The sequence below is a fragment of the Mytilus trossulus genome, chromosome 1 (assembly GCF_036588685.1).
Source record: "Mytilus trossulus isolate FHL-02 chromosome 1, PNRI_Mtr1.1.1.hap1, whole genome shotgun sequence".
Classification (NCBI taxonomy): domain Eukaryota; kingdom Metazoa; phylum Mollusca; class Bivalvia; order Mytilida; family Mytilidae; genus Mytilus; species Mytilus trossulus.
This window is the reverse complement of record NC_086373.1, coordinates 33,097,663-33,125,626: the sequence shown is the minus strand read 5'-3', so window position 1 is coordinate 33,125,626 and position 27,964 is coordinate 33,097,663. Positions and strand designations below refer to the sequence as shown.

Below are 27,964 nucleotides of genomic sequence, written 5' to 3'. Positions count from 1 at the left end.
GAAGCTTGTTTATGATCATGAAATAGTATCCAGAAGTAAATTTTGTAAAAATAAAATTCCATTTTTTTCGTATTTTACTATAAATGGACTTAGTTTTTTTCTGCGGGGAAACAAAACATTCACTCTGTGGTTAAAGTTTTTAGAATTTTAATAACTTTGTTTGATACAAATTTTTTATTAAATAAAATGCATTTATAGTTAGATAAGTTGCTTGCTTTCAGAATTTCTATACATATTAAATAATTAAAGAGCTAGAAAAAAATAAATTCAACAATTGGTCGGTGTGTCTCCGATGATACTTTGAACGCACCTAAGTCGAAACGAGTGCGGCTACTCGGAACTACTCGGGTGTAATTCGTTAGCAGACGAAATGGATCCCATTGCACGTCCAGAATTTTGGAGTTGTCTTGATAAACTGTATCACAGTTTTCCAATAGAAAATGATAAGCCGACAAATATTCCAAAAAGGTCTTACAAATGCACACTACTGGACTCTGTCTCATAACGTTCAACCGATGTTGTTAAAAAAAAACGTGAAAGCGAAATGTTCTATTATTACTATAATTTGACAGTATTGTTTATATTTCGTAACCATCTGTGCAGCATTGGAGGCATTAAATCAAAGAAATTATATATGAGCAAACAAATTAATACTATACTATTCAGTATATAATTTCATTATTTGGTAGTTAGTTTACATATGAACCCTCCCCCTTTTTCTTTGCCTCTTTACCTTAATATAGTGGCTTTACACAATTTAAATGAGATACATGTTCACCAATGACCTCATAGATTGAAAGTATTTGGATAATGTGTATACACCTCAACAAAGAGTACAGAGAATTGTGTGCAGTTGGAAAAGTTAATACCTGTCATCCATACAGATATATAGACAATAACTGTTTAGTGTCTTTAAATATCAGCTGTATTTGTATGAGGCTAGGAAACAAGGTGTATGTGTGAGCCAAAATTTGTTCCTGTGAAAAAAGTTCCACTGGACCTAATTTCACAGGTAATTTGTTCTGGGAGAACTTTTTACACAGACAATTTCTATATAATTTGTTCCATCTATATGAAATAAGTTCCACACTTTACCTGGTGAAATAAGTTCTGGGTTGGTGAAATTTGTTCCTTACCTAGTGAAATAAGTTCCATGTTTGTGAGATTTGTTCCTTACCTGGTGAAATAAGTTCTGGATTTGTGCGATTTGTTCCTTACCTGGTGAAATAAGTTCCTTGTCTATGAAATATGTTCCACTGGTTTAACAAGTTATCTTATATACTGAGCACTTGTCATCAGTCAGTTTAAAGTCATTATAAAAAAAACATGTATTTAGTCTGTATTATATTGATAATGTAATAAATAAAAAGTGTAAACATCCAATTTGGATCATGTGGAGTTCAGAAAAAGTTAAATAACATACTCAATTAATAATACTAAAAATGACAATTTTGAATCAGGAAAGAGTAGAATAAAAAATTATAATAAAAGTCATTCCCCAAGAAAAGGTATCATAGTTAAAGATGAACATTTGTACTTTTTAAAAAAGGACAAAGTGACTGATCAATTATTCTAAAAGACAAAGAAACAAAAGACACACTCTTTAAAACATTTTGTAAAAACTGCAATGACCATACCTTAAAGTACATGTATGATAAGAACACCCATGACAGATCAACAGGAAACAAGGAGGTCGAATACCACATAAAGGATAAAACATAGATACAAATTATGATACATTATCATCGCTTTTATTTCTTATCTCCATCCTACCGTTATGCATTCAATTGCAAATGTACCCCATGCAAGCACAGCTAGTATAGTACTTATTTTCTGTGAAATAGGTTCGAGCAGAACATTTTCATTGATTTCTATAAAATACCTTTGTTCAAAACTAATATCACAGGAACTTATTTCACCTTTTCTTTTAAATTTTAGTATTGGAACAAAACTCATGGTGCTGTAATTTTTGTTCCGGAACTTATTTCACACTTGTTTTAAAAATTAGTTCCAGATTTTATAGTGCTGGAACATATTTTCTGTGACATAAGTTCCGGTGGAACATATTTCATATGAAATTTGTTCCAGCGGAACAAATGTCATGCCGGAACAAATATTTTGTTACATATACGAGCTTTTAGCGAGTTACTACACCTGTTTCGAGCCGAGTACAAATGCAGCTGATATTTAAAAACACAAAACAGTTATTGTCTTTATCCTGCAATTAATTCTGTTTTATATTGTTTGTGTTTTGAAAGACACAAAAGCTAACATATGTTGAGCATTTATTTTCAATTTGTGAACCCTTGAGGCCGGCATTGTAATATCAAAATCACACATTACACTGTAGACGGGTTCGCAAAAAAAGAATCTCGAATGGTCAATGATAATACAGCGCTCAAGGTGAATAATTATCTATTTTAACATAACAACTAATTTCAATAGTAAAAACAAATAACAAAACATTGTCCAATTTGAAACAGAAGTGTACGAGTTGTCCTACGCTTCAGACTTGACATGGAATTTTACTAAACATGCATGCTGAAATTGACATGGTTGATTTTGTAACACAATCATACACATTCAAGTTTTGAAATCGACAAAAAAAATGAATCCAATTTTTGTGGACACGCTTGTAAAATGATTGAATAATGCATGTTTAAATATTTTTATTTATATTTTTAAATGATACAATATATTTCAGAATTCTCAGCAAAGCTGATGTGTTACAAAAGATACAAACTGTGATGAATGATGTTATGGGACAGATGTCCTCAGGAGAATCACCCACCATGAAACACATCAATAGATCTACATGGGAAAATATAAGGTATCAACTACTCTAATTTATTTAGAAAACACTTTGTAGAACCTTTATTTTATACTGAAGAGACATGTATTGTCGAAATGCGCATCTGGTGCAAGAAAATTGGTACCGTTAATTTACTTACTACCACTGGGTCGATGCCTCTGCTGGTGGACTATTAGTCCCCGGGGATATCACCAGCCCAGTAGCCAGTACTTCGGTACTGGCATGAAAATACAGATTTTTGTGTTATTTAAATTTGCTGTTACGATATATTAGAAGTAATTATAAATTAAGGAATGTAAGGAATGTATCTCCCTCTGACATGCAAAGCTCTGATTCCTTTCACGGATTTGGCTGTACTTTTGGACCTTTTGGATTATAGCTCTTCATCATTTATATAACCTTTGGATTTCAAATATTTTGGCCACGAGCATCACTGAAGAGACATGTATTGTCGAAATGCGCATCTGGTGCAAGAAAATTGGTAGCGTTAATTTACTTAAATTGTCACAGTTGTCTAAATGTGCTTGAAAGCTGAAGTGTTTACCAACATGACCAAAGGACCATTATTTTATATTGTCGAAATGTGCTTGAAAGTTGAAGTGTTTACCAACATGATCAAAGGACACAAGTACTGGTAAAAAAACAGTAGTCCAAAACTGTAATTACATAAAATATTTATTTATTTCACAATATTTGTTAAATCTAAAGTTCTATGTTGCTTTAAGTAAGACTGATTTTATGAATTAGTTAACTTGTGGGTTAAATAATGTTTTGTCATCTGTCTTTTCTTTAACAGCAAATTTTGGGAAAGGTTTAAACCCTTGGTTTTTTGTCGAGCCTGCAACTTTTTTTGCAGAAAGCTCCACATAGGTATAGTGATCCAGCGGCGGTGTTAGCTAACTTCTTAAAAGCTTTATATTTTAGAAGCTGAAAGGCCTGGATGCTTCATACTTTGTTTATAGACGCCTCATGTTACGAAATTTCCGTCAGCCACACATCCAATGTCCTTGACCTCATTTTCATGGTTCAGTGACCACTTGAAAAAAAAGTTCAGATTTTTTGTAATGTTGAATTCTCTCTTATTATAAGTAATAGGATGACTATATTTGGTATGCGAGTACCTTGCAAGGTCTTCATGCCCATCAGACAGTTTTCACTTGACCTCAACCTCATTTCATGGATCAGTGAACAAGGTTAAGTATTGGTGGTCAAGTCCATATCTCAGATAGGGCTAGTATATTTGGTGTATAGAAGGACTGTAAAGTGTACATGTCCAACTGGCAGGTGTCATCTGACCTTGACCTCATTTTCATGGTTCAGTGGTTATAGTTAATTTTTTGTGTTTTGGTCTGTTTTTCTTATACTTTATCCAATAGGTCTATTATATTTGTTGTATGGAATGATTGTAAGGTGTACATGTCTAGCTGGGAGATGTCATTTGACCTTGACCTCATTGTCATGGTTCAGTGGTTATAGTTAAGTTTTTGAGTTTTGGTCTTTTTATCTATTATATGTCAAAGGTCAACTATATTTGGTGTATGGAAATATTTTATGATCTATGTCAGTCCTGCATGTTTAATTTGACCATGACCTTAATTTCATGGTTTATTGCACAGTGTTAAGTTTTTGTGTTTTGGTCTATTTTTCATAAACTATAAGTAATTGGTCAACTATATTTATAATGTATGGAAGCATTGTTAGCTGTACATATCTCGCTGGCATGGTTCATCTGACCTTGACCTCATTTGATGCTTCATGTTTCTTTGTTTAGCTATCTTGGTTAACCCTTTCCTCCATGGATTTTTTTTTCTGGCATACATGTACTTGATTCGCATAGGATTTTTTCACTAATTTTTTTTTATCAGGTTTAAAGTTATAATGCATTGTGAAAAACAAATATTTCATCAACGAAATTCAAGTCAGATATTCTCATGAATATCCTTTTCATATTAGATACAAACTTTTTTTAGTCTGATGCAGACATTTTGTAGTCAAAGTGTTTCAACTGAGGTACTACACAGGCGTCAAAAGGCGTCATTATGGAGTAAAGGGGGTGGCGTCAAAAAGCGTCATTATGGAGGAAAGGGTTAATGTTAAGTTTATGTGACAGTTGTAATAAAGCTTTATACTTAGGACTATCAACATAATATCAATGATTAGTAAAGAAGGCGAGACATTTCAGTGTGTGCACTCTTGTTTTTAAATATAACCAACAATGACAATGTCTGCATTTACCACAATGGCGCATGGTGAAATGTTGTGAGATGAATTATGAAGATGGGTTTTTTTTCTATTGAAAATAAAAGTAAACCCATAAGAAAGAAATATATAAATGTTGAGAAAAATTTGCAATCATAATACAATTACATATGGCAGTTGCTATACATGCTATAAGAAAATAATTTAAAAATAAGTATCTTGTTTTATGTTTCAAGTTATGTAATTTCGTTTTTTTTGCACTACACATTTGTTTGTATGCCCCAACCTAGGCTAAGAGCTTTATGTTATTTGGTCTGCGCGTCTGTTTTTTTGTTCATTTGTCTGTCGATCAATCCATCTATCCTGCTTCAGATTAAAGTTTTTGGTCAAGGTAGTTTTTAATGAAGTTGAAGTCCAATCAAGAATTATATCTGTAAATATGCAATCAGTACAAAATTTTTACAGTTAGATAGAATCTGAAACATAGGAACAATCTTCAATATTTGTTATACCAAAAAGCTTAATAAAATGGGCAATAGTAGGGAGTATAATAATCTATGCAATATGTTTTGGCATAATAGGCTAGGCAAGCACTTGATTACCAAGATGAGTTGGTGCTTGCTCATGAGATATCAATGAGTCATATATAAATTTGCTTATATTTCAGCTTTAAAGAGAATATTGGCCTACAGATGGTGAATGATCCCAAAATGACTACCGTCAGATACGAGTCTCCTCAATCAACAAAAAAGTTTGGTATGTTTAATTCCTACACCATAAATTGATTTGCATACATGTGGTAAAGATCTGAATTTCATGTACACAAAATTTTAAAAAAAATTGTGTATTCAGAAATAATTTACAGTATTTATACATACTGCCTAATTGAATTCTGTGGAGCTTTCGTTTTGTTCACCCATAAATCAAAACAGTAAGATTTCAGATGATCATTTAAATTTAATTTTGATTGTAATAGAAAGGGAATTTACAGGATATACAAGAGACAGCAATCATGTGATTGAAAAGTAGAAAATTGATCTAAGTAATGGCACTTCTGAATAAATGACTCCATATGCATATAAAACTTGAACTGACCCTTAAAACTAAAGTTCTACCTAAAAGATTTTTTTTTATCATTTTTAGTTATGCATTATGATATATTATTTTGTATTGTAGCCTTGATGATTAAAGTAATGTCAATCATGTATACCTTGGTCCATACAGACAAATACTGTACCAAAAGGTAAAAGTGCATTAATTTAGGGTATGCAAAGGTTTTCACACAATTTTGTATGGAAAGGGGGTTACTCTCACCTTCAATTTAAAGCACATTAAATAAATCAAAATAGGTTTTGAACAAATTTATAGATATGATTGTTTATGTGTCATCTTCACTGTCATTTAAGTTGGTTGCAGAATACATTTTTATAGACAAAGGACATATTATAAAGTAAAAAATTGTAGTTTTCGAAAAACAATTATTTTAATACTAGCCACTAGATATTTGAAGAAAATATAACAAGAGTTCTACATTCAAATACTTTTGGGCTTTTTTTTTAATTTTATTATCTCCCATATTTGATTTTCTTTATTTGGAATAAATAAAAAGACAAATAGATTGTATTTACATGACTCTAAAAAAAAAGTTGATCTACATATGTTTCATACCTCACTCTTTGAACTAAAGAGCAAGGAATGGTATATTTTTTATGCCCCACCTACGACAGTAGAAGGGCATTATGTTTTCTGGTCTGTTTGTCCGTCCGTTCGTCCCTCTGTCTGTCCAGCTTCAGGTTAAAAATTTTGGTCAAGGTAGTTTTTGATGAAGTTGAAGTCCAATAAACTTGAAACTAAGTACAAATGTTCCTTATGATATGATCTTTCTAATTTTAAAGCCAAATTAAACTCTTGACCCCAATTTCACGGTCCACTGAACATAGAAAATGAAAGTGCAAGTTTTAGGTTAAAGTTTTTGGTCAAAGAAGTTTTTGATGAAGTCGAAGTCCAATCAACTTGAAACTTTGTACACATGTTCCCTATGATATTATCTTTCTAAGGTTAATGTCTAATTATATTTTTTACCCAATTTCATGGTCCATTGAACATGGAAAATGATAGTGCGGGTGGGGCATCCATGTACTTTGGACACATTCTTGTTAATAACAATTTTCTTTGAAAAAAAAAGGTATAATCCCCCAACCTTTCCCAGGAAATACTGCACTACATGAACATAAAATGTACAATGGAATATAACACAATTCAACAAACAACCTGTAGAATATAAATTTGCTATTGATATTTTTTTGTGATTATTTCTGTTTGAAGAGTTATTTCTGAAGAGCTGCTCTGAAAACATTGATTACCATTGGCATTGTTACATATATTATTTGCCATTTTGTTTCTTTCAGAGATTTGTTTTATCAGGATCCAACATTTTTTGGTAATCAGTTAGCTGTTGATGAAGCTGTTGATAACATCTCTTGTATGTTACAGATCCCAAGATGGCATCTACATGTGGTATAACAGCATTCTTAATTATATAGTAAATAGAGAATAATATATGGCATAATCCGTATCATATGTCGTATCATCCCGAGACATCAATATCAGCTCAAGGGCCTTTAGGCCCGAGGGATGATATTGGTTGAGGGTGATACGGCATGTGATATGAATTTTGCCATGTATTATACGCTTTTTAATATATTTCAACAGTAGAGTATTATATTATATGAACTGTTTTCTGATCCATAGCACTGGGTTACCTTCAGTTCTTCTTTTGTCATGTTTCAAAGGCCTTAAAAGAACTGCTCAATTACTTATCTGAAGCACCTGGGTTACCTTGCAATTTGTGTGCTGTTGTTATATTACAAAAATATTTTGTTTATTATTGTATTTATTTGTGTGTTTTGCATTTTTTTTAGTTGCAATTTAGAGTGCTAAAAAATATGAAAACTTGACGTTCTTGACGTCACACACAATATGAAAACTTGACGTTCGTGACGTCATTAAAACAATTGACCTATTTTGAGGAAAATTTAAAAAAAATGACTAAAAATGACCGACATTTTATGTAAAAAAAAAAGTAGGGGTGTGATAAAGGGTATGCGATAAAGGGTGCACATCAAAGTTGTGCAATATGGATTAAACAGCAGGCTATTTATCAAAAATGCAAAACTACTGTATTTACTACTAAACATATGATGAACCTAAATAATAAAGGAGGTATTAACCAAATGGGTACCTGAAATGGAAAGTATTTCATAAATTTTTCAAATTGCATGATCATATGAATTATATCCCTTAAAAATGCTAAATCTCTGTACTTCAATAAAACAATGCTGTTTTTTGTTGTTGTAAAAATAGAATTTCTTTCTCCTGGTTTATATAACCATGAATTATTGAACCGTCAATAGGTCTGAGAACATTTGGTAGTGCATTTCTTTAGGCAATAGATATAAATTTTTAAAAATCCCACCTGTTCTATCTCAAAAAGTAACTCAAAATATTGATAATTCTGTGTTACGGGAGACTAAAATTCATTTTGACAGCTTCAGATTTACTATTTTTTTTACCTTTTTTAACTGGACCAAACCGCTACTTAACATAAATATTCAGCACCCAATTTTTTTTAACATGTAATTTCATTACCTTACTTAATATTTCATGCATTAAATATCAAGAAATAAATTAGGAAAGTGTATCAAACAAAAAAATGCAAGTTATACACTGTTCCCACAATTGACTAGGGACTATATTGGTAGACAATGAAAACCAAAGGAAATTACACAAATTTTGACAGCATGATGCACATATGCAGAAAAATAATTAAAAAATTGAACCTTGTTAATGAAAAATTACAACAATTAGTTATTTGCTAATATCTAACAATTTTCCATCATGATAGTGTTGCCACGCTAAATGTAATGAACTTAAAAATCATTGCATTAACACAATAATTAAAAATGTCTTTTTATTATTTGAAAAATGATGTTAAGATTTTATTGTGATGGCAAACCACTTCAAGTTCCATTCAGGCATCATAGATACAATGCATTTTTTAAATCTTTTAGCTTGGAACATCTAAAGGATTACTTGCTGGTGATTTGTCTTTCCAAGATGCTGATGGGAATTTTACCAGTTGTAATTCTACAAAAAATGTAAGGTATATTCTTATTTTAGTGGAGAATGAAAATCCTTACTAAGAACAAACTGTAACCCTTTATTATTTTATAAATTCATTAAAGTTTCTCCTGTAGTGAAAAAGACAAGTAAGATGAAATATCCCAAGTAAGGGCTGTTCCAAATTTGTCAGTTGGGGAGATGGGACTGAGAGACTCATATTAATTAAATATCAGTGGTTGCATTCCCCTAAGAAATAGAAGTTAAATGGAAATTTTTATTCAATGGGTGGTACCTGTTTTGGTTTTTAAAAAATTGCCTCTTTTGCCCATCAATGTGTAATTCCGGAACAGCCCTAATGTGAATAGGTCATCTTTCTATAAAAAATGTTCAGATGTAAATAATTTTTCCCCTTGTCATCAAACTATTACAATAAAACTTGTAACACACCATAACTGTCACTGAGTGTCAGATACGTTCACAGAAACTTCACTCAAAGAAAGTAGACATTATGGAACAGTGCATGAGGCAAAATAAGTTTTTAACAGTAAAGGGGAGATAACGGAAGTTTATATTTATGGTAAATTTGAGTGAAATTGACAGGTAATTTATAATAAAAAGATGTATAACCCAACAGTTTATAATTTCTGTAAGATATTTGATTCACATTGTATAAGTGATGTGTGTGTTTAAGATGTACATTAAATGTATATAAGGACTTGGTTAATCTGTGTATTTATAATTTACCTTCCAAAGACAACTTTTGCAATTTGAATGAATTTCAGAGTAAATGTTTTGAAATATTGGCAAATGATTTTATATTCAAATTCAAAATGAAACTAAAAGAATCTTTCTAAACAATTTCATTAAATTTTATGTAGGAGGAGTACATTCAATATATTATCTTCCTCTTTATAAACACAACATTCTTAACTTTTATCTTTTTTTTCAGGGTGTCATGGTGCCATCACATGTAATGGGAATAAGTTATATCCTTTAAAAAGCTATGAAAATCTATCATAACTTGAAAGAACACCATCGATTTATTCTACTCTTTCACAATGTTGGTTTAGAGGGGCAGGTTGGCAGGGAAAATAATTATGCAAGAACATGAAATATCGCTACAGATTTTTTTTCAAGAAATACTTAACCAATATATAACTGACAAAACATAACAATAGTTTTCATTTCAACATGTTCAACTGGCAGAATTATGTAAAATATTAAAATTGCAATCAAATAATAAGTTTGTAGATGTTAGCTTGTATATATATATATGCTATCCTTTTTCAAAATTTAATAAAGAATGATACCATACACTATGTTTCCTTAATATAGTTCTAACTCCTACAAACAAATGCCAAGTTTGTTTTGATTATAGAGAAAGATGCTACTTTTCAAAAGTTATTAGATGATGGCTTTCATCTGAAGTTCAAGCAGTGTATACTGGTTACTGTAAGTAAATTACCAATTTCTATCAGTTATAGAAGTAGTTTTTAATGTAAGAGATACCAAGAATTATAGTAACTCCCACTTTTGAAGTGGACATGATAAAACACAATTTTACATAAGGTGTGATTAACTATACAAAAAAGTTCTTGTTGGTCAGGGTTTACTGTGACAGAATGCTGAATCTTAACAATGGTCAATACATTTTGTACATTTCATTCTCCTGTATTCAATGGACATTGACATGACATGTCTGATATTTTGAGGATTCAAAACTTGCATGCTAAATTTATGCAGAGTTCGCGAAAAGTGGTGGTCCACAGGATTTTGTCACCAAAATTTTGTATAGGACTGACACAATTTTAGTATTTTACAATAGAATTAATATTGAGGACCAGCAGATTTTCTTCAAGGACCACCAAGGGAAAAAAAATGTTGTGAACTTTGTGTTTATGTGAAAGGATTCAATGTATAATAATTCCAATTTGCTTTAAATCTTTACCTATGTTATGTATGATTCAGCTTTGTATGTTGTTGATTTTCTCATTTATAAAGGCAAAAGGTTTTCCTGACATGAATACAAGATTGCTGTTGAAACTTCTGTGGGATAAATTCCATATACCTATGCTGGCATTGGTGGATGCTGACCCTCATGGTTTGTGTTTTCAATACTTATATATATGTAGTGACATTAGCGGATACCTTGTTTTTGATGTAAATAGAATTTATTGCAAGAAATGGTTGTCTCTGGATGTGCCATATAAAATGGATATACTTTAAAAAATCAATGTTGATTCACATCAAAATGTAGTGCCAAATAACTGGAGTCAAAATACATCCATCATAAGTTTCTGACCATATAAAGAGGTAATATTGATGTTCCCAGTAAAATAGATGTGTAGAAATTAATTTGTAAGAATGTTAAGGATTACAGGTTTGCAGAATTGTAAAGGCTTCTGATTTATATATCAAAACTGCAATATTCATGGAATATCTTTTTAATCATTGTATTTCAAAAGAAGAAAGCTGTTACAGTATAAATAGAAAAACACTTAGATAAAGTATTTGTACTTACAACAGAAATCATGGTAGATATGAATGCTTAATCTTACATTGTAACATACTTTTTAGCCTTTTAAAACTCAATTTTATAATCTGTCATATATTATCATTCCATGAATACATTTCTTATTAAGAAGTTTTCATAGGAAAATGTTTATTTTATTGTATTTTGGGTTATTATTGTTGTTTTGTGTAAACGCTCGTATTGAAATAGACCATCTGATTGTGTAATACACTACACATTATATATTTCAATTTCAGGAATAGAAATCATGTTGATATACAAATATGGATCTAAGGTAAGTGACCAAATTCAACAGACAAGTTAACTCTTTATCTACCACTGACGGATATATACGCGGTAATTAACACCGTTTAGTTCGTAGTGACTGAAAAATCCGCTTGCCGGGTCACCTGTGTATTCACAGTGACTGATCTATCCGCTGTAAACAATGCATGCGCAGTCGCATTGACGGATATTCCCGTAAAATATACAACTGTTAAAACTCTTTAGATTGGACAATACCTAGGGGGAATCCCTAAATGAACCAATCAAATTCGGTTTTACAAATGAATAAGCTTTCATTTCATATATTCTTTTTCATTGAAAGGTAATATGTTTACATTAAAATATATTGTTTTTAACACGTGTTTTTGTTTGAGAATTACGATTGAAACAATGGCTGATTAATGGGCTTCATTCTTCTAATCGGAGGAAGAAGATGAAGGGTTTTAGTGTTTTAAGCAGTCTGATATAGACGAAAGTGAAGTTTGAAGTGTCGGCAGTGATATCAGTTATCCGAAAATAGCGAAACGAGGAACCGGAATTAGATAACGGCATTGGACAAATAATTTGTTTTTCAACATATTTTATTGGATTAATTAGTGAACATAATTGGATCAAAATCAGAAATATAAAAATTCAAACAATTGAGAATTAAATACATTTTTAATTTTTAATTTCTATACAGTAGTTGCTTAATAACTTCATATTTAATTGCACCCCTGTAAAAATTATCACACTGCAAATTATCTCTGGTAGTTAACCTACAAATCAGCTGCAGTAGCTAACTAATAAGATGTGTGTAGTAGTGAACTCTATGATCGCCTGTGATAGATAAGAAGTTAAAGTGCCATCAATTTTTGATGTAGCATAAAATATAACACAATATACAAACTTTTGCTTAATATGTATTAATTTTTTAAAAATTCCAGATTTAGTTCAATAAAAAAGACTTCATCTAATAACAATTTTGGTACATGTATTTAGTATGGAAAATACTGTTTCTTCCTCTTGCATTTATGATATAGAATGGCAGTTGAAAATATAAGATTCTTTTTTCCTAATTCCAGGCCTTAGCATTTGAGTCAGAATATCTTGCTGTACCTTCTGTTAGATGGCTTGGTATTTTACCAACAGATATCAAAAGGTAAACTTATAACTGACATCATTATTATTTTCTATCTCTTCAATTATAACAGGCTCTATTACTTTTTTAGTTTATTTTGTTTTTACTAAGTTCTGTTTAATGCATGTTAAAAAATATATAGTAGATGAGTTGTTATTTCATGTTAGTAGCATACTGTGGATTCATTGTTATTCTTTGGATACCAATTTTCAGGGGTTTTGTGGGTACAGGTGAACCATCAATTCATATGTTCAACAAATTACAAATCTTCTGTAGGATTTGTATGCAGATTTGAAAAACCACCAAATCAAATATCCATGAAAATGCAAATTTTCCTCCAACCATGAAAATTGATAACCACGAAAATAAATGAATCCACATTATTAGAATTGAATGCCTCTTTTTGTATTTTTATATGGTTGTGAAAGCTCTGATAGTTTAAAGTATGATGATCTGATGCGCTTCTGTCCACACTTTTACGCTATACTTTTCAGGGGCAGATCCAGCAATTTTAAAAAGGGGGTTATTAACCCATACTCAAGGTTCCAACTATATGCTCTCATTCAAATGCATTGAATGTCCAAAGAAAAAGTGTGTGTGGGGGGGGGGGGGGGGGGGTCCAACCAAAGGAACCCTCCCCCTGGATCCGCCACTGCGTTTTCATTGGTTGCTTTTTCATAAAATTATGTTTCTGCAAATGTTTGTACTGAGAGTGTTTACTTGACATTTCTAGCTTCTAGGTATTTACTACATTCTTTGGGATAAATGTCATTATAAAGAAGCATATTAAAAGAAATAGTAATAAACATCTATATTACTAAATGAATAGATTTGAAATTGGGTGTCACTTTTTCTTCTTTCACATACAATCCACTTATATTGTTTTATACCACAAAGGGGTAATGACAAGCGTAGCTTATTATGTATTCATTTCAAGATCATTTGGGGGTTAAAATTGGGTGGGGGGGAACCAGTTCAGATGGACTGTCCTTCATGAGGTTCGGCTCTGAAATTAGCGTGCCATCTGTTCTGTTCTTTACAGATTTTTCCCTCCGCTATATATCGGAGCACTCCCACATGGGATATATGGATAAAATGCTGAATCAAATATTTACACAGATATTTAGAGTGTGGTGGGGTGCTTTAGTTTTAAAAACTTTATATACAGGTAAGACTGAGAATTTTAAAAACAAGTGTCTAAAATTATGTGGTATCATTTCCTTCATTGCACATCTGCCTGGCAAAATTGAATTTAATTTGTAGCAGATAGGGTGAATATTGACCTTACACTGAAACACTTTTTGATACACATCCCCTTGACTCTTCAGCAATTTAACAACAGATTTTTACACGTCAAGAGATTTTCTTCCACAGCAATACAAAATGATAAAGGTGGAGGGATTAATTTTGTTTTAGGTTAACAATTGGTACATAAGTGTGGCTTCTGTGACACGCTTCAAAAAGATTTAACATTTTATTCTTAATATCGCCTTACACCAAAAATGTATACATGTATCTTCAAATTATGAAAAAAGTATATTTGGATATTAAATGGATAAACAATTTCTGACTGAATTTTATTTGTATTGTAGGTTTGGGATTGATGTAGCTAACTGCATATCCCTTACAAGTGGAGATAAAAACAAAATTTCAGACTTACTTTCAAGGCCATTTTTGTCAAGTTTTCCAGGACTGGAGAAAGAGGTAGGTATATATTTACAAAAAAGTTGGATACATTTACAATGTAAGATATGATACAAACTACAAAGAATTCAATTTATCATACTATAAATAACTTATACAAGCAATGAATTTGAGAAAAAAATCAGGGGGAGTGTCAAAAGGGACAAGAACACCATCAAAGAGGCCACCAATGGGACTTTCTCTTCTAAAAGATATTTTTTTTTTACTTCTGATCAAATTCAAAGAAAATTATTCCTTCAAAATGAATAGGTGTTGTATGTACACTAGCCTATTGGAAAAGTGCAGTGACATTATTGATGAAGAGAAACTTAAATGAAGCTATTATCTTTAAAGTTTATTACAACAAAAGGGATCATGTTATGTTTCTGAAAATAATTGTTTTATGTTTTTATGGCCCACCTACAATAGTAGAGGGGCATTATATTTTCTGGTCTGTGCGTCCGTTCGCTTGTCCGTTCGTCCGTCTGTCCCACTTCAGGTTAAAGTTTTTGGTCAAGGTAGTTTTTTATGAAGTTGAAGTCCAATCGACTGCAATCTTAGTACACATGTTCCCTTTGGTATGATCTTTCTAATTTTAATGCCAAATTAGGGTTTTTACCCCAACTTCACGTTCCACTGAATATACAAAATGATATTGCGAGTGGGACATTTGTGTACTGGGGACACATTCTTGTTTAATCAATCTTAATATCATTCCTTCAGATTAAACTAATGTTGGAATTGAAAGTGAAGGCTGAAATACAGATCTTAGACTCTTTATCACCAACGTTCTTATCCAGTGTTTACCTTCCTGGAAAACTGCAGTATGGTGGATGGATATGACAAATGCATATGAGAACTGAAACATTCTGTGATACTAATTAACTTTCCAGATTTAAACCAATAACTTGACTGTGATAGCCAAACATTCAGGCAGTTTATTTTATTATAGCCTGAAAGGCATTTTATATGTTATCTTTGTTATACATTGTTAAATAAAAATCCTCTACACTTTTTGTACTATTATTTCTTTGTAAAAATATACAGCTGTAAATGATGCCAAGGATACTTTAACAGTTTTTGTTGAGCCTGCGACTTTTGTCACAGAAAGCTCGACAAAGGGATAGTAATCCTAAAGTAGTGTTTATAGCTAACTTCTTAAAAACTTTATATTTTAGAAGATGGAAGACCTGGATGCTTCATACTTTGTATATAGATGCCTCATGTTACAAAGTTTCCATCAGTCACATGTCCAATGTCCTTGACCTCATTTTGATGGTTCAGTGCACGTGACTACTTGAAAAAAGTTAAGATTTTTTGTAATGTTAAATTCTCTCTTACTAGTATAAGTTGTAGAATAACTATATTTGGTATGTACGTACCATCTAAGGTCCTCATCCTCGTCAGACAGTTTTCACTTGACCTCAACCTCATTTCATGGATCAGTGAACAAGGTTAAGTTTTTGTGGTTAAGTCCATATCTCAGATACTATAAGCAATAGGTCTAGTATATTCAGTGTTTGGAAGGACTGTGAGTTGACCAGTCCAACTGGCAGGTGTCATCTGACCTTGACCTCTTTTTCATGGTTTAGTTGTTATAGTAAGGTTTTTGTGTTCTGGTATCTTTTTCTTATACTGTATGCAATAGGTCTTCTATATTTGGTGTATGGAATGATTGTAAGGTGTACATGTCTAGCTGGCAGGTGTCATCTGACCTAGGCTTCATTTTCATGGTTCAGTGGTCAAAGTTAAGTTTTTGAGTTTTGGTCTTTTTTTCTAATATTATATGCAACAGGTAAACTATTTGATGAATGGAAATATTGTATCATCTATATGTCAGTCGCTCAGGTTTTATTTGACCTTGACCTCATTTTTACGGTTCATTGCTCAGTTAAATTTTTGTGTTTTAATCTGTTTTATATAAACTATAAGCAATAGGTCAACTATATTTGTTGTATGGAAGAATTGTTAGCTGTATATGATTACCTGGCATAGTTCATCTGACCTTGACCTCATTTCCATGGTTCATTGGTAAATGTTTTGTTTTCTTGGTTAACGTTAAGTTTATGTGACAATTGTAATAAAGCTTTATATTTAGGACTATCAACATAATATCAATGATTAGTAAAGAAGGTAAGACATTTCAGGGTGAGCACTCTTGTTATAAAAGAAGCAGAACTCTATTATCACTTAAAGCCCTCAGGCAAATTGAGGCAATACTTCTGTTCTTTTTGTTGTTTTCTGCTGGTATAATGCCGATATTTTATCTTCTCTAAAACCACTTATTTAATTTCAATTAAACTTTGCAGGAATGATGTATCAAAGGAGCAAACCAGAGGCTGATCCAGCCATTTTACAAAATATATGTCCCCATTCAAATGCATAGAGAATCGAAACAAAAGAGGGGTTCTAACCACTAGACCCCCTTGGATCTATATCTGCCAACTAACCTTATTAAGTTTGGATAACATGAAAAACATTGCTGAAGGAGCCAATCTTTGATACTGATGGTAATTTTTTTAGATATTTTCAGGGATATATTATTTGATGGCAGTCGGCAAATGTTAACATATATGTTTATACTGGTAAATTTGGTTGATTCATTCTCCAAGCTAATCAAATTGAGCCAACAAAGTTTTTATGATGGCACGAGAACACAGTTATTTCGTAGTGCATTTCTTTTTTAAAGACAATAAATTTAAATTTAAAAAATTGCACCTGCTCTATATCAAAAAGATTTTTACTGTGTAGTGTACTACTATTGGGACACATAATATAAATATTATAGAAACTTCTACCAGCTCTAACTCAAAATATTGACAATTCTGTGTTAAGGGGGTCTAAAATTCAGTTTGAAAGCTTCTGGCGTAAAAGTTTTTTACCTTTTTTTACTGGACCAAATCTCTACTTAACATAAAGATTCAGCACCCAAATTTTTTTGACATTTAATTTCATCCCCTTAATATTCCAGTGCTTGCATTTCCTTTCATGATTTTCTTGATAGAGGGTTGCTGCTCACAAGGAAGCTATTAAACCAAGAGTTCCAAATGGTGAAGTTGAAATCATCCCTTCGTAAATTTTACGGACGCCGTCACGAGTTGGTTGACCGTTATGGAATAACCGTTTCACAAATGATATCAGTATGTTCCTTACGTCGTAACTACAATCCCCTTCCCTTTTATGAATGTAACCTACCAAATTAGACTATTTACCGGATTTGCAATCACATAAGCAACACGACAAGTGCCACATGAGGAGCAGGATCTGCTAACCCTTCCAGAGCACCTGAGATCATCCCTAGTTTTTGGTGGGGTTCGTGTTGTTTATTCTTTAGTTTTCTATGTTGTGTCATGTGTACTATTGTTTTTCTGTTTGTCTTTTTCATTTTTAGCCATGGCGTTGTCAGTTTGTTTTAGTTTTATGAGTTTGACTGTCCCTTTGGTATCTTTTGTCCCTCTTTTAATATTTCATGCATTAAATATCAAGAAATAAATTGGGAAAGTGTACATTTATACACTGTTCACACTAAGGACTATATTCATTGACTATGGAGCAAGACCAATGCTGTGTTTGGACCAGCTTCTAAAGTTTAAAATATTGTCAGGTGCAACCAATCTGAATAAGGTAAATAAGATGATTACAAAATAAATGGGGAATGTGTCCATGGGACACAGATGATGTCCCGCTTGCATATCCTATAAAGTTATGAGGGAGCTTAACAGAAGGACTATAAATGTGACCCCACCCAAATTTGTACTTTATCTGAGTTATGTTTTAATAAGTATTGTGTCTTAGTTCATAAAATTGTTGTTGCCAATTATATTTAGAGAATAGAAACAAAAAATTCAGCCATTTTTACTTTTTTTAAAGGGGCATAACACTAGAAAATTTAGTGACAACCCCACAATTGAAACTTGATCTGTATTTTTTGGAAATAATTTTTTTTTATTAAAAAAAATTTGTTTAGTTGTAAAGGAGCACAACCTTTGAACAGTTTAAGTGATGCCACTTAAATTCAAATTTGATCTGTGTTTTGTGGTAATAAACATTGTGTATAGGTTTCCTAACATTTGGTTGTGGCAAACTGAAGTTAGAGACAGATACCAAATCGGGACAGACGGATGTACTGAAGGATAAGAGTAAAACGTCATGCCCCCTCCATCAGGGCGGAGGCATAACAACTTTCGAATATAGCACTGAAGCCAGGTATTACTTCATGTGGCATAGTTTTGAATTGTGTGCAAGGTATTTGCAAAATAAGTTACAATCAGGTAATCTGCAATACACAGATATTTATTTCTTTTTCCTATTGTCATTAATGACCATGACTCCTCAATATATAGTTGTCATTGGCAATGCATGATATTTACTTATGCTTTAGAATGCTTTTTCCTATTACAATACCAAATTGCTACACATTTTATCAAATTGCAGTTTGAATTATTAAATTGCTACAAACAAATGATATTTTGGCACATTGATAAGGAAATACTGATGCTTACAACCTTATTCCAGTGATTAGGCACCTACTTAGAAGGAATGCTAGACTAGAGACTCTAAAGATGCTGTGTCACTTACCTGGATATATGCGCTCTGTGGCTCCATCTAAGCCTCTTATAAAATAGAAGTTCCTCCAAAATATAAGTTTCAAAGGGAAGACATGTCATAGTCTGATGTCATACTATTACTTGTGGAACAAATATTACAGTATTTATTCCATCAATTAGTGAGTTTCAATGTAGCCTTCAGGAACAGATATTATAGAATCGTTATATCAAAGTCAGAGGCGGATTTAGGGGCGGGGGGCCCGGGCCCCCCTTTTTTGGGAAAAAATTTGGTTGCTTATATATGGAATCACTGAAGTGGGCCCCCACTTATGAAAATTCCTGGATCCACCACTGAAAGTCTCTAGTGAGACTCTTGTTTAGCGGAACCATTAACGTTTATACTCTCATTTCTATAACTATATTATTTTTTAGGCAACACTTTTATTAAAGAATCACATTCAAAAAAATTAGAGGCAAACGCTTTTCTGGGATATAAGGAATTCGTTGATTGGAAGAGCTATGAGTTGGGAGAATGAACTGACTATTGTTTGATTGTTCGGGGGTTAGCGCGAACGCAGTCCCCCACACTAAAAAATTGCGTACCCGAGATGCCCACATTTGGGGCATTCGCAAGCTTCAGCCTATCCGAAGTGCAATGGAAAGGCCTCGACCTGGGGAGACCGCCTTTTTGATCACGGTGCTCCCTGTACCAGGTAAGTATGCTTCTGAATGAAAAAATAAAGTTCTTGAATCATAATATTATTGCTATACACAAGGTGACAGCTGAAAATTAAAAAGCTGCAATAATAATTCAGTGAATTGACATATAGAGAATATGAAAATTGATAAATATTGATTATAATTTTCAAGATTTAATGACAATTTATATTTTAAATCATTCTTTGTTATTGCTAGTTTATTAACTTTAGCAAGACGGTGAATACGAGACAAGGAACGACAACTCCACAGGTAAATTCTGCAATCATGGGCACTCGGCTACGCCTATAATAACCGATAACTGTAGGCTTAGTGACTGGGAATGGTCGAGTAGCTACGATCGGTAAATACGTTGTGTATGTTTATCAAGGGAGGTATTATATATCATGATCTCGATTATGATACTTCCCTGTTTAACCTCATGAATGAAAAATAAATAATAAATACCGGTGTCAATGACGTGGAAAAATTACATATAAGAATATAATATACTCAATATTGAGCATTTTCATGTTATTCTTGTAAAGAAAATAGAAAGTCATGAAAATTATTACGCATAGTCATAAGGTACGTGGGGTCAGGACACTTTTAGCCCTCCCCCTTTTTTCCGGAAATCCGTAATTTTTATTTTTCCCCCTCCATTAATCTTATCCCCCCCTACATGAATCAAAATTTTTTCCGGCCGTTTTACTCTATAATATATTCATAGAAATAACTTGTATTTACTATTTATTATCAATTCCAAGTTCCAGTGACCGTTGTGAATGGTCACCTTTGAATAGATGTTGAAGATCAAATATATGTCAATATAATAATTGAACATTTTTATCTTATTATGGTATTGTGGTAATTTTTTTTTTTTTTTTTTTGGGGCGTTTCGGCCATTGGTCTTCTTTGGTTTCCCTGGAATTGAACGGTTTTTCTGCAGTTGATGAAGAATTGTGATCAGTGTATACATTGGAATTTTGTAAGGTACAATTACGACGATAGTTTATCAAAATTTTGAATTATAGTAGTGTGTTTAAATATCTCAAATATGTTTACCTCTATCACGAAATAGATTAAATGTAGAAATGCTCGTTATTAAGCTGTTATTGTGTTTTTCACAAATTTTGTTGACCAGGAACTCCAACCAAGCTTTGGAACTACTAGTCTATTAGTCCTAGTCCTTACTAGTGTGACACAAGACAATGCCACATTATTAAAAGTGGGCAGTTCCTCAATGATATAACGGAATAATCTGTTTTTAAAACATCAATTAATTAGTAAATACGTAAAAGAATACTGATAGAAAATTGTCACAGAAGTCATATCGAAAATAAAAGCAGAATATGGACCGGTAGTTGTTTTGATCTCAACCAGGCCTTCGATCTTTGGTGCATGGACAGTTGTTTTCTTCTTGTCAATTATATACCACATCTTCTTATTTTCATGTTTTTGTTATTGGTTCAGTTATTGTCCTACTTTTTGACTAAAGTCTGAGTGTTGATTTTCATTTGTAAATGTGTGGTTTTGCAATGTTGCATGCCCACCGATGTCCAGATATTGTGCGAGAAAATATTTTCAGAATATACGATGATACAAGACAGAAAAAAATGGTCGTTTCTGCATGGAGAATTGAATTTGATATCAAAGAATACATTTTTAACTGTTTTTTTTTGTAGAGTAAAACTAGATAGCTGACATGGTTTAAATTGAAGTAAGGTCACCAATTTTCCGGTATTGATCAATTAATTTGGGAAAAAACAACAACATGCCATATGACCTTTAACATTGAAGGGTTAAACTTGCATTAAGTAATGTTTAGACCCTTTAACAGAAAATAAAGGAATATGGAATAATGTGCACAAAACCTAATCGCACACAAAGTCAATGCATAGAAAAAAAATTACAAATGATTAATGGTAGCTGGAGGGTCTTCAACAATAAAAGAATCATTAGTATATAGTAAAACAGGGTCAAGATGGTCGCTAGTGTCGGCTTAAGCAGTACTAGATCTTAAAGTATAACTTGTACTGCACTGTCACTAAATTTAAATCCAGTCATAAAAAAATCACCAATGTATAAGCAAAATACAAAACAAGAACAGACAGACAGATCCCGTATTAATGTGTGTTGCTTTATCCTACAAATCGATCTTTTAATGTTGCCCATAAAACCTAAAATTTTTGAATTACAATGAATCTAGGTTTTTACTTTTAGACCAGAATACTGTCGAAAAAATATTTAAAAATTAATTGCGTTTCTATGTCACAAAGAGTCCGGGAAACGCTCAGACTGCACGTTTTTGCGTTAGTTTTCTCAGAGCTTATGGGGGCCCTCGCCAAAAATTTTAAGGCTCGCTCCGCTCGGCGAATATAATTTGCCTCACTATTAGAAGTACCTAGTTACGGCCCAGTAATCTAATGTCAAGTTGAAACTATAGAAGTCGTAGAACCATTGACTAAATGGCAATTGCTTTAAATTAAATACCCGAAGGATTATTGTGGTTTGCCAAGTAGTGAGTTAAGTCTTTTCAAAGAATATTTTTGATCAAAATGTAAAAGTTTATGGCCAATTACGACAGGCGACGGACGCAAATGGATGCTAATAGCGAACTATGACCGTTTGTGCCAGGTGAGCTTACAAAAAAGACAATAATTAATGCACTTGCAATGATCTATAATAAATACTTGTGGAGATGATTTAAACTGCTAATTGGTATTGTGCTAAGATTTGGTTCTAAACAGAATCTGATGTTTTACAAAGGTAAGTGTTCAGGCTGCTGAAAAAGGCCCACACATGCTAATATCCTTTTAGAAGCTCTTGTACGATAAGTCATAAGCACGAGTTAATACCCAAACTGTCCTGGTGTAACTATCAAATGAAACTTGAAAATCTTTGTTCAACAAAAAAAAGTAAGAATCAGTACATGGAAATTGCTATCCAACAGTTTACCTTTACTATTTTTTTCTACACTCCAGTCAACTATTAATTTTGTCAACACAGAGGTTGTGAGTTCAAACCACTAAGGTAAAGTACAAGGCTTATATATTATGTCAAAGATCTCAAACAAAATGCATTATGGTCTTCCTCCCTTAACTGGACATAAAACATTTTATATACAGTAGTCTAGTCCTAAAATATCCTGAAACATCACTTTCAGCATTTTTTTTAAAAAGCTGTGATCTTGATCTCCGATTCAAAATCAATACGTAGATTATGAAAATAAATTGTGGTATGTGATCTTCAATGAGACGACTCTGCACAGATCAGCACAGAGATTAAATGACCCAGAAGTTGACAGGTTTGTATACATAATCCCATTGTATATATTCAATATCCAGTTTGATTAAAGCTAGACATATAAATAAGAGGAGGATTTAGAACTTTCTATTTGACGTTGGTTTCCAGGGAGCTCCTTTTTCAAAATTCTAGATCAGCATATACAAATAATCTACAAGACAATGGCTGCCATGACCGACATATGATTCTATTATATCAACGTAGTTCTTTTGAGATATTTGGTTATGATACTGTACATATAGACCTCACGATGATTGCTTTTATAAGGTTACAAGTCCTCTAGCTCACTAGTGTACAATTCACGTCCCTTCCACCGAGTAGTAAACTATCATTTGTGAAGAGTATTCTTACGCCAACACCCATCTCAGTACTAATTTAGGTTAAAATCCTTTTTAACTTATGGCAATATTTGTACCTCTATGATATAAACATATGCTAAATGGGCATCAGTATTTCTAAGAGGTTCACAAGAATCAACAATTTTCCCCTAGTTGAATGGCTACGTTAGGAAGCATAACAAAACTGGTGCGATCAGTATAATATAATCGTATAGATTTAAAGGCTCAAAAATAAATGTTGTGGACTTAGGTTTGCAGTTTGAAGAAATAACAATTACTAGTATATGTTGTAAGAATCGGAAACAGGAAGATCCAACATATATAATAAATTGTTTCGTAGAATGCAGCTGGATACAACCGCAGAGGTTCAACCATGAACAGTTGAGGCAAAAATGGACACAATATTCGCACTCGGTACTGTTACAGGTCTGAATTTGTATAGTAATTAAAAATATTTGACGCAAAGGTTTCTGACACAGAATAACTGTTGTCCAACAACTTGAATTGGTTGTGATTTGAACTCATATTTTTTTTCTTTTGTGTTGGGATGTCAACTCGGCGAAGATTCACTTATGTATTAATAACTCGTTTGATTTACCGAGCAAAACTACGAGTTTCTGTAGTTTAATTTAGTGTTCAAGAGCAAGTTTAAAGTATCAGCAGTACGCACCCGACTTCTCCAAAACGTTAACAGTGACATTACAACTCATCACAGTCAATTGTAGTCATTATATTCAGTTGTTTGAAAAGCAAACAAGGTGTTTGCGAAAAGCAAACAAGGTGTTTGCAGTAGAATATTTATTCCTGTAGTGAAGCAACTAATACAGATAACGGTTAAACATTACTACTATAATAAATATATGTACAATTTATCAGCTAGATATCACTTTGCTCTTAATTTCAGTCCACTAAGCCAGAATTTCACCCTTTCAATACATGAACCAATTCGTTTCATGAATTTTTTCCTTGTTTTATCTCCCTAGTGTGTTGGTAACTACTCTTTGTTGTGAATGAACTTTTAGCCAATAATGTTTTTGAGAGTGCACAATGCTTTGCTCAATGTGGCTTTATATGTCCCCAACAATTTGGCTTTCCTTTATTTCAAGTCCCCTATAGAGACAGACAAAGGGGAATTTAGGTTTGCACTCAAGTCTGTCAGGCAAATCAGTTTTCCTTCATGCTTGAAGATATTGATTTGATATTTGGTATATTCACTGGGGTAAAGCTGATGACCGTAACTGCATTCACGGTCATCCCAAGATGTCGGATGAAAAATTAGGTCAGTATTTTTATTGTCTGTTAAGGTGTTTCTGCATCATTTTCTTTACAAAGCATACTTTGATACGATATAAATTTATAAAAGATTCACATGGAAGTCACAAATCTCTACCGAGGAACGTGTATAAAACGGGAATTTGGATTTGAAAAATTCGCTAGGATGACCGTAAATCGTAATCGAGATGACCGTAACCGGATTAGTGATTCATAACAAGGCTGACCGTAATTGGTTAAAAGATGACCGTAAATTGTTAAGGATGACCGTAATTTATAAAGAATGACTAAGTTTAAAAGGATTACCGTCAATTGAAAGAAATATCCATATTTGTATGCATTGTTTTTTGTTGAGTTTGTCGCAATAGGGGCTCGGTTAGTTCTTTTTAACTATTTGGCGTATTTTGAGTTTATATGAAAATGATAGTAAATAGTATAATCGATGTTGTGAGTAGTTTTGATTTAAATAGACACTATAGACAATAGACACCTGCAAAAAATAGGTGATTTTAACTGTGTAACTGAGTGGACCGTATTCAAAAACCAGGTAAGTTAGTTTTTTTCTCAAACATAGAATTTATATAACTTTTACATATCTAAAGGTCCTGCCATGCTTTAAGGTTTATGTACCCTTCTGTAGCCTTTTTTGTACGAATTTTTTAAACATCAATTGTATCAAAACTACAGATATAATGAATAATAGATACAGTCCATTTTAAACATATACTAGGGGAAAACTTGATGCAAAGCATTAATATTTACTGTTGCCTAGCATTTAAAAGAAAAAGAGGACTTTGTGGCAAATAAACCAGAATTTTTTTTAGAAAATCCACAGCCTTTGATAAAGAGATTTTTGTTATAAAACTTGAAACATAGATTACTCACTTGCTTTTCTATGATGTACTAGTGTTTATTTTTTACAAAAAGTTCTAACCAACCTGTAAATTTCAAAATACCTCGTGCAGAGTAACTAAAGTCGAGCGCACCCTATAGGGTGTACTTGATTTGGTCCATATTTTTATTTGTTCTAACCAATAACTACATTAATGAACTTGTTTTAAGAAAATCAATGATAGCACTGCATGCAATAATCCTATATCTATCGGTCATCAAATTGCCAAATATGATAGAACAAGGATAAAGGCTGTGGATTTTCTATAAATTTCCAAATGTTTAGCATTGAAGCAACACAAGGATACATATTAATCCTTAATACTTTCCTAGATGCATCAGTTTGTCTGTTCTCTTAATGGATGTGTGTGTGTAAAAACGGTCATATTTTTCAATTCATTCAGATGAACCTTAAACATTATGAATATCCGGAAATTGAGCCCAAGTGTATAGTTCCAGAGGAGCAGAATAAAATCTTGATTTGTCTTGATATATATAAAAAAAAAAAAACAATTCTGTTTTCTGTTTATACAATTTACAAGGCTCCCCTTTGAAATTCGCTATTTATACAGGACTATTTAAGGATCTATTTTGCTGCAGCTCACATTCACTAGTTTGGTCGGAGTATTTTAAAAACATGTTCTTCTAAATTCATATTTGGCTTATAACATCCCTAACATCATTTTAAATTTTGTGACTTCAACTCCGAAATGTACGGACCGATATGCAGTATGACCAGTGTTTTCATCCAAAACTTTCTTCCTATAACTAAATGTTTGTGGACCAACATGATTGTCTATAGTGTGTATTAAAATGCTGTCTACATTAGATGAGGTGGACTTGCAAGTGGAAAATTGATAACGCATATACGAGGGGTCATATACGTATCTGAAATTTAAAAAAAACAAACATCTGCAATGGTAGTTTCAACGATATAATAAAAAAGGCTGTACATCCATTGCCTTTTTCGCATTTTTAAAAAGCTGTATTTATTATATAAAATTAATAGGAATCTCAAAAATAAAAAAACTCTTTTGGCTTGTAGTTGGATGCTACATATGACGAACCATGTATTTGAAGCACGTCTTATTTTTGTCTACCTTTATGATAATGTTGTCTTATAAATACGTCTTACACCAACACGATTAATTATTTGATACAAACAAGGTAATACAAATACGGATATTTAGAAATGACGGTTATACTATGAAAGTTACGGTAATCCTTTATAAATTACGGTCATCCTTTCGAAATTACGGTCATCATTTTACCAATCACGGTCATCCTTATTATATGTTACGGTCATCTTGAAAATATTTTAAAGATGATTTACGGTCATCTTAGCGAATTTTTCAAATCCAATTTCCTGTTCTATACACGTTCCTCGGTAGAGATTTGTGACTTCCGTGTGAATCTTTTATAAATTTACATCGTACCAATGTATGTTTTGTAAAGAAAAGAATGTAGAAACACCTTAACAAACAATACAAATACTGACCTAATTTTTCGTCCGACATCTTGGGATGACCGTGAATGCAGTTACGGTCATCAGCTTTACCCCAAACGTTGTGCACGATGTTCCTACAACTTAACGTTACACTGAAAATGCGACGTCAAAGAGGATTTTTCGAAATTTTAACGTCGAATTTGTAAGTTTCATTCGGGTTGTTTTGTGTTGTTGGTTATTTTTGTCTCTGTTATTATTTTTTTAAAGTCTTTTAACCACGAATTGCCTCAAGTTGTGGATATCGATTTAACACCTGCAAAATAATGTATTGTAAGTCATGTAAGAAGGGAAAATAAGACGGAAAGTTTTTCCATAAATAAATTAAAACAAAACTACATGTATATATGTACAAAACTTTTTAATCACATGCTGCTAAAATGTCATGGTGCATATCATCTGTCATTATAAATTTTCCATACCTTGATTCCACCCCAATACAAATATATATAACACTGTTCAAGTAAATAAAAGACTTTTTTCCCTTGATTAATTTGAACTGAATATTGTTTCCATTAACACATAATTTATCAAAATACAACCCTTCAATTAATTGAACCCCAGCTTGAAAAGTGTTTCCCCAGTCATCAAAAGTTGATTGATTTAGTTTTTTAACGTCGGATAAACACTTTAAAATATAATAGTTCTCTCCTGGGTCGTCCGTAAAAACGGCTGAA

The 27,964-nt window shown here is 32.4% G+C and overlaps 1 protein-coding gene and 1 non-coding gene across 3 annotated transcripts; one reads left to right on the top strand and one right to left on the bottom strand.

Moving 5' to 3' along the window:
- The first annotated feature begins 315 nt into the window (after nucleotides 1-315).
- LOC134722117 (meiotic recombination protein SPO11-like) lies at nucleotides 316-15,749 on the top strand. Of its 2 annotated transcripts, none has more exons than XR_010107968.1 (13): nucleotides 316-468; nucleotides 2,705-2,830; nucleotides 5,679-5,767; nucleotides 6,188-6,254; nucleotides 7,420-7,528; nucleotides 9,082-9,168; nucleotides 10,083-10,119; nucleotides 10,476-10,585; nucleotides 11,135-11,234; nucleotides 11,903-11,940; nucleotides 12,995-13,071; nucleotides 14,093-14,218; nucleotides 14,643-14,732. XR_010107968.1 is itself a non-coding variant. In XM_063585644.1 (13 exons), exons 1-13 carry the CDS (start codon nucleotides 371-373, stop codon nucleotides 15,574-15,576), a joined length of 1,170 nt encoding a protein of 389 aa, XP_063441714.1. In that variant the 5' UTR covers nucleotides 317-370; the 3' UTR covers nucleotides 15,577-15,749. The 2 variants fall into 2 exon arrangements, 1 of the variants encoding a protein (XP_063441714.1); XM_063585644.1 differs by lacking the exon at nucleotides 14,093-14,218 and adding an exon at nucleotides 15,457-15,749 and having other exon boundaries at nucleotides 317-468; nucleotides 14,643-14,754.
- A 4,088-nt stretch (nucleotides 15,750-19,837) lies between these two features.
- On the bottom strand, nucleotides 19,838-20,001 carry LOC134702781 (U1 spliceosomal RNA). Its single transcript, XR_010104560.1, has one exon. It is a non-coding gene; the product is annotated as a U1 spliceosomal RNA (small nuclear RNA).
- Between the last annotated feature and the right edge of the window lie 7,963 nt (nucleotides 20,002-27,964).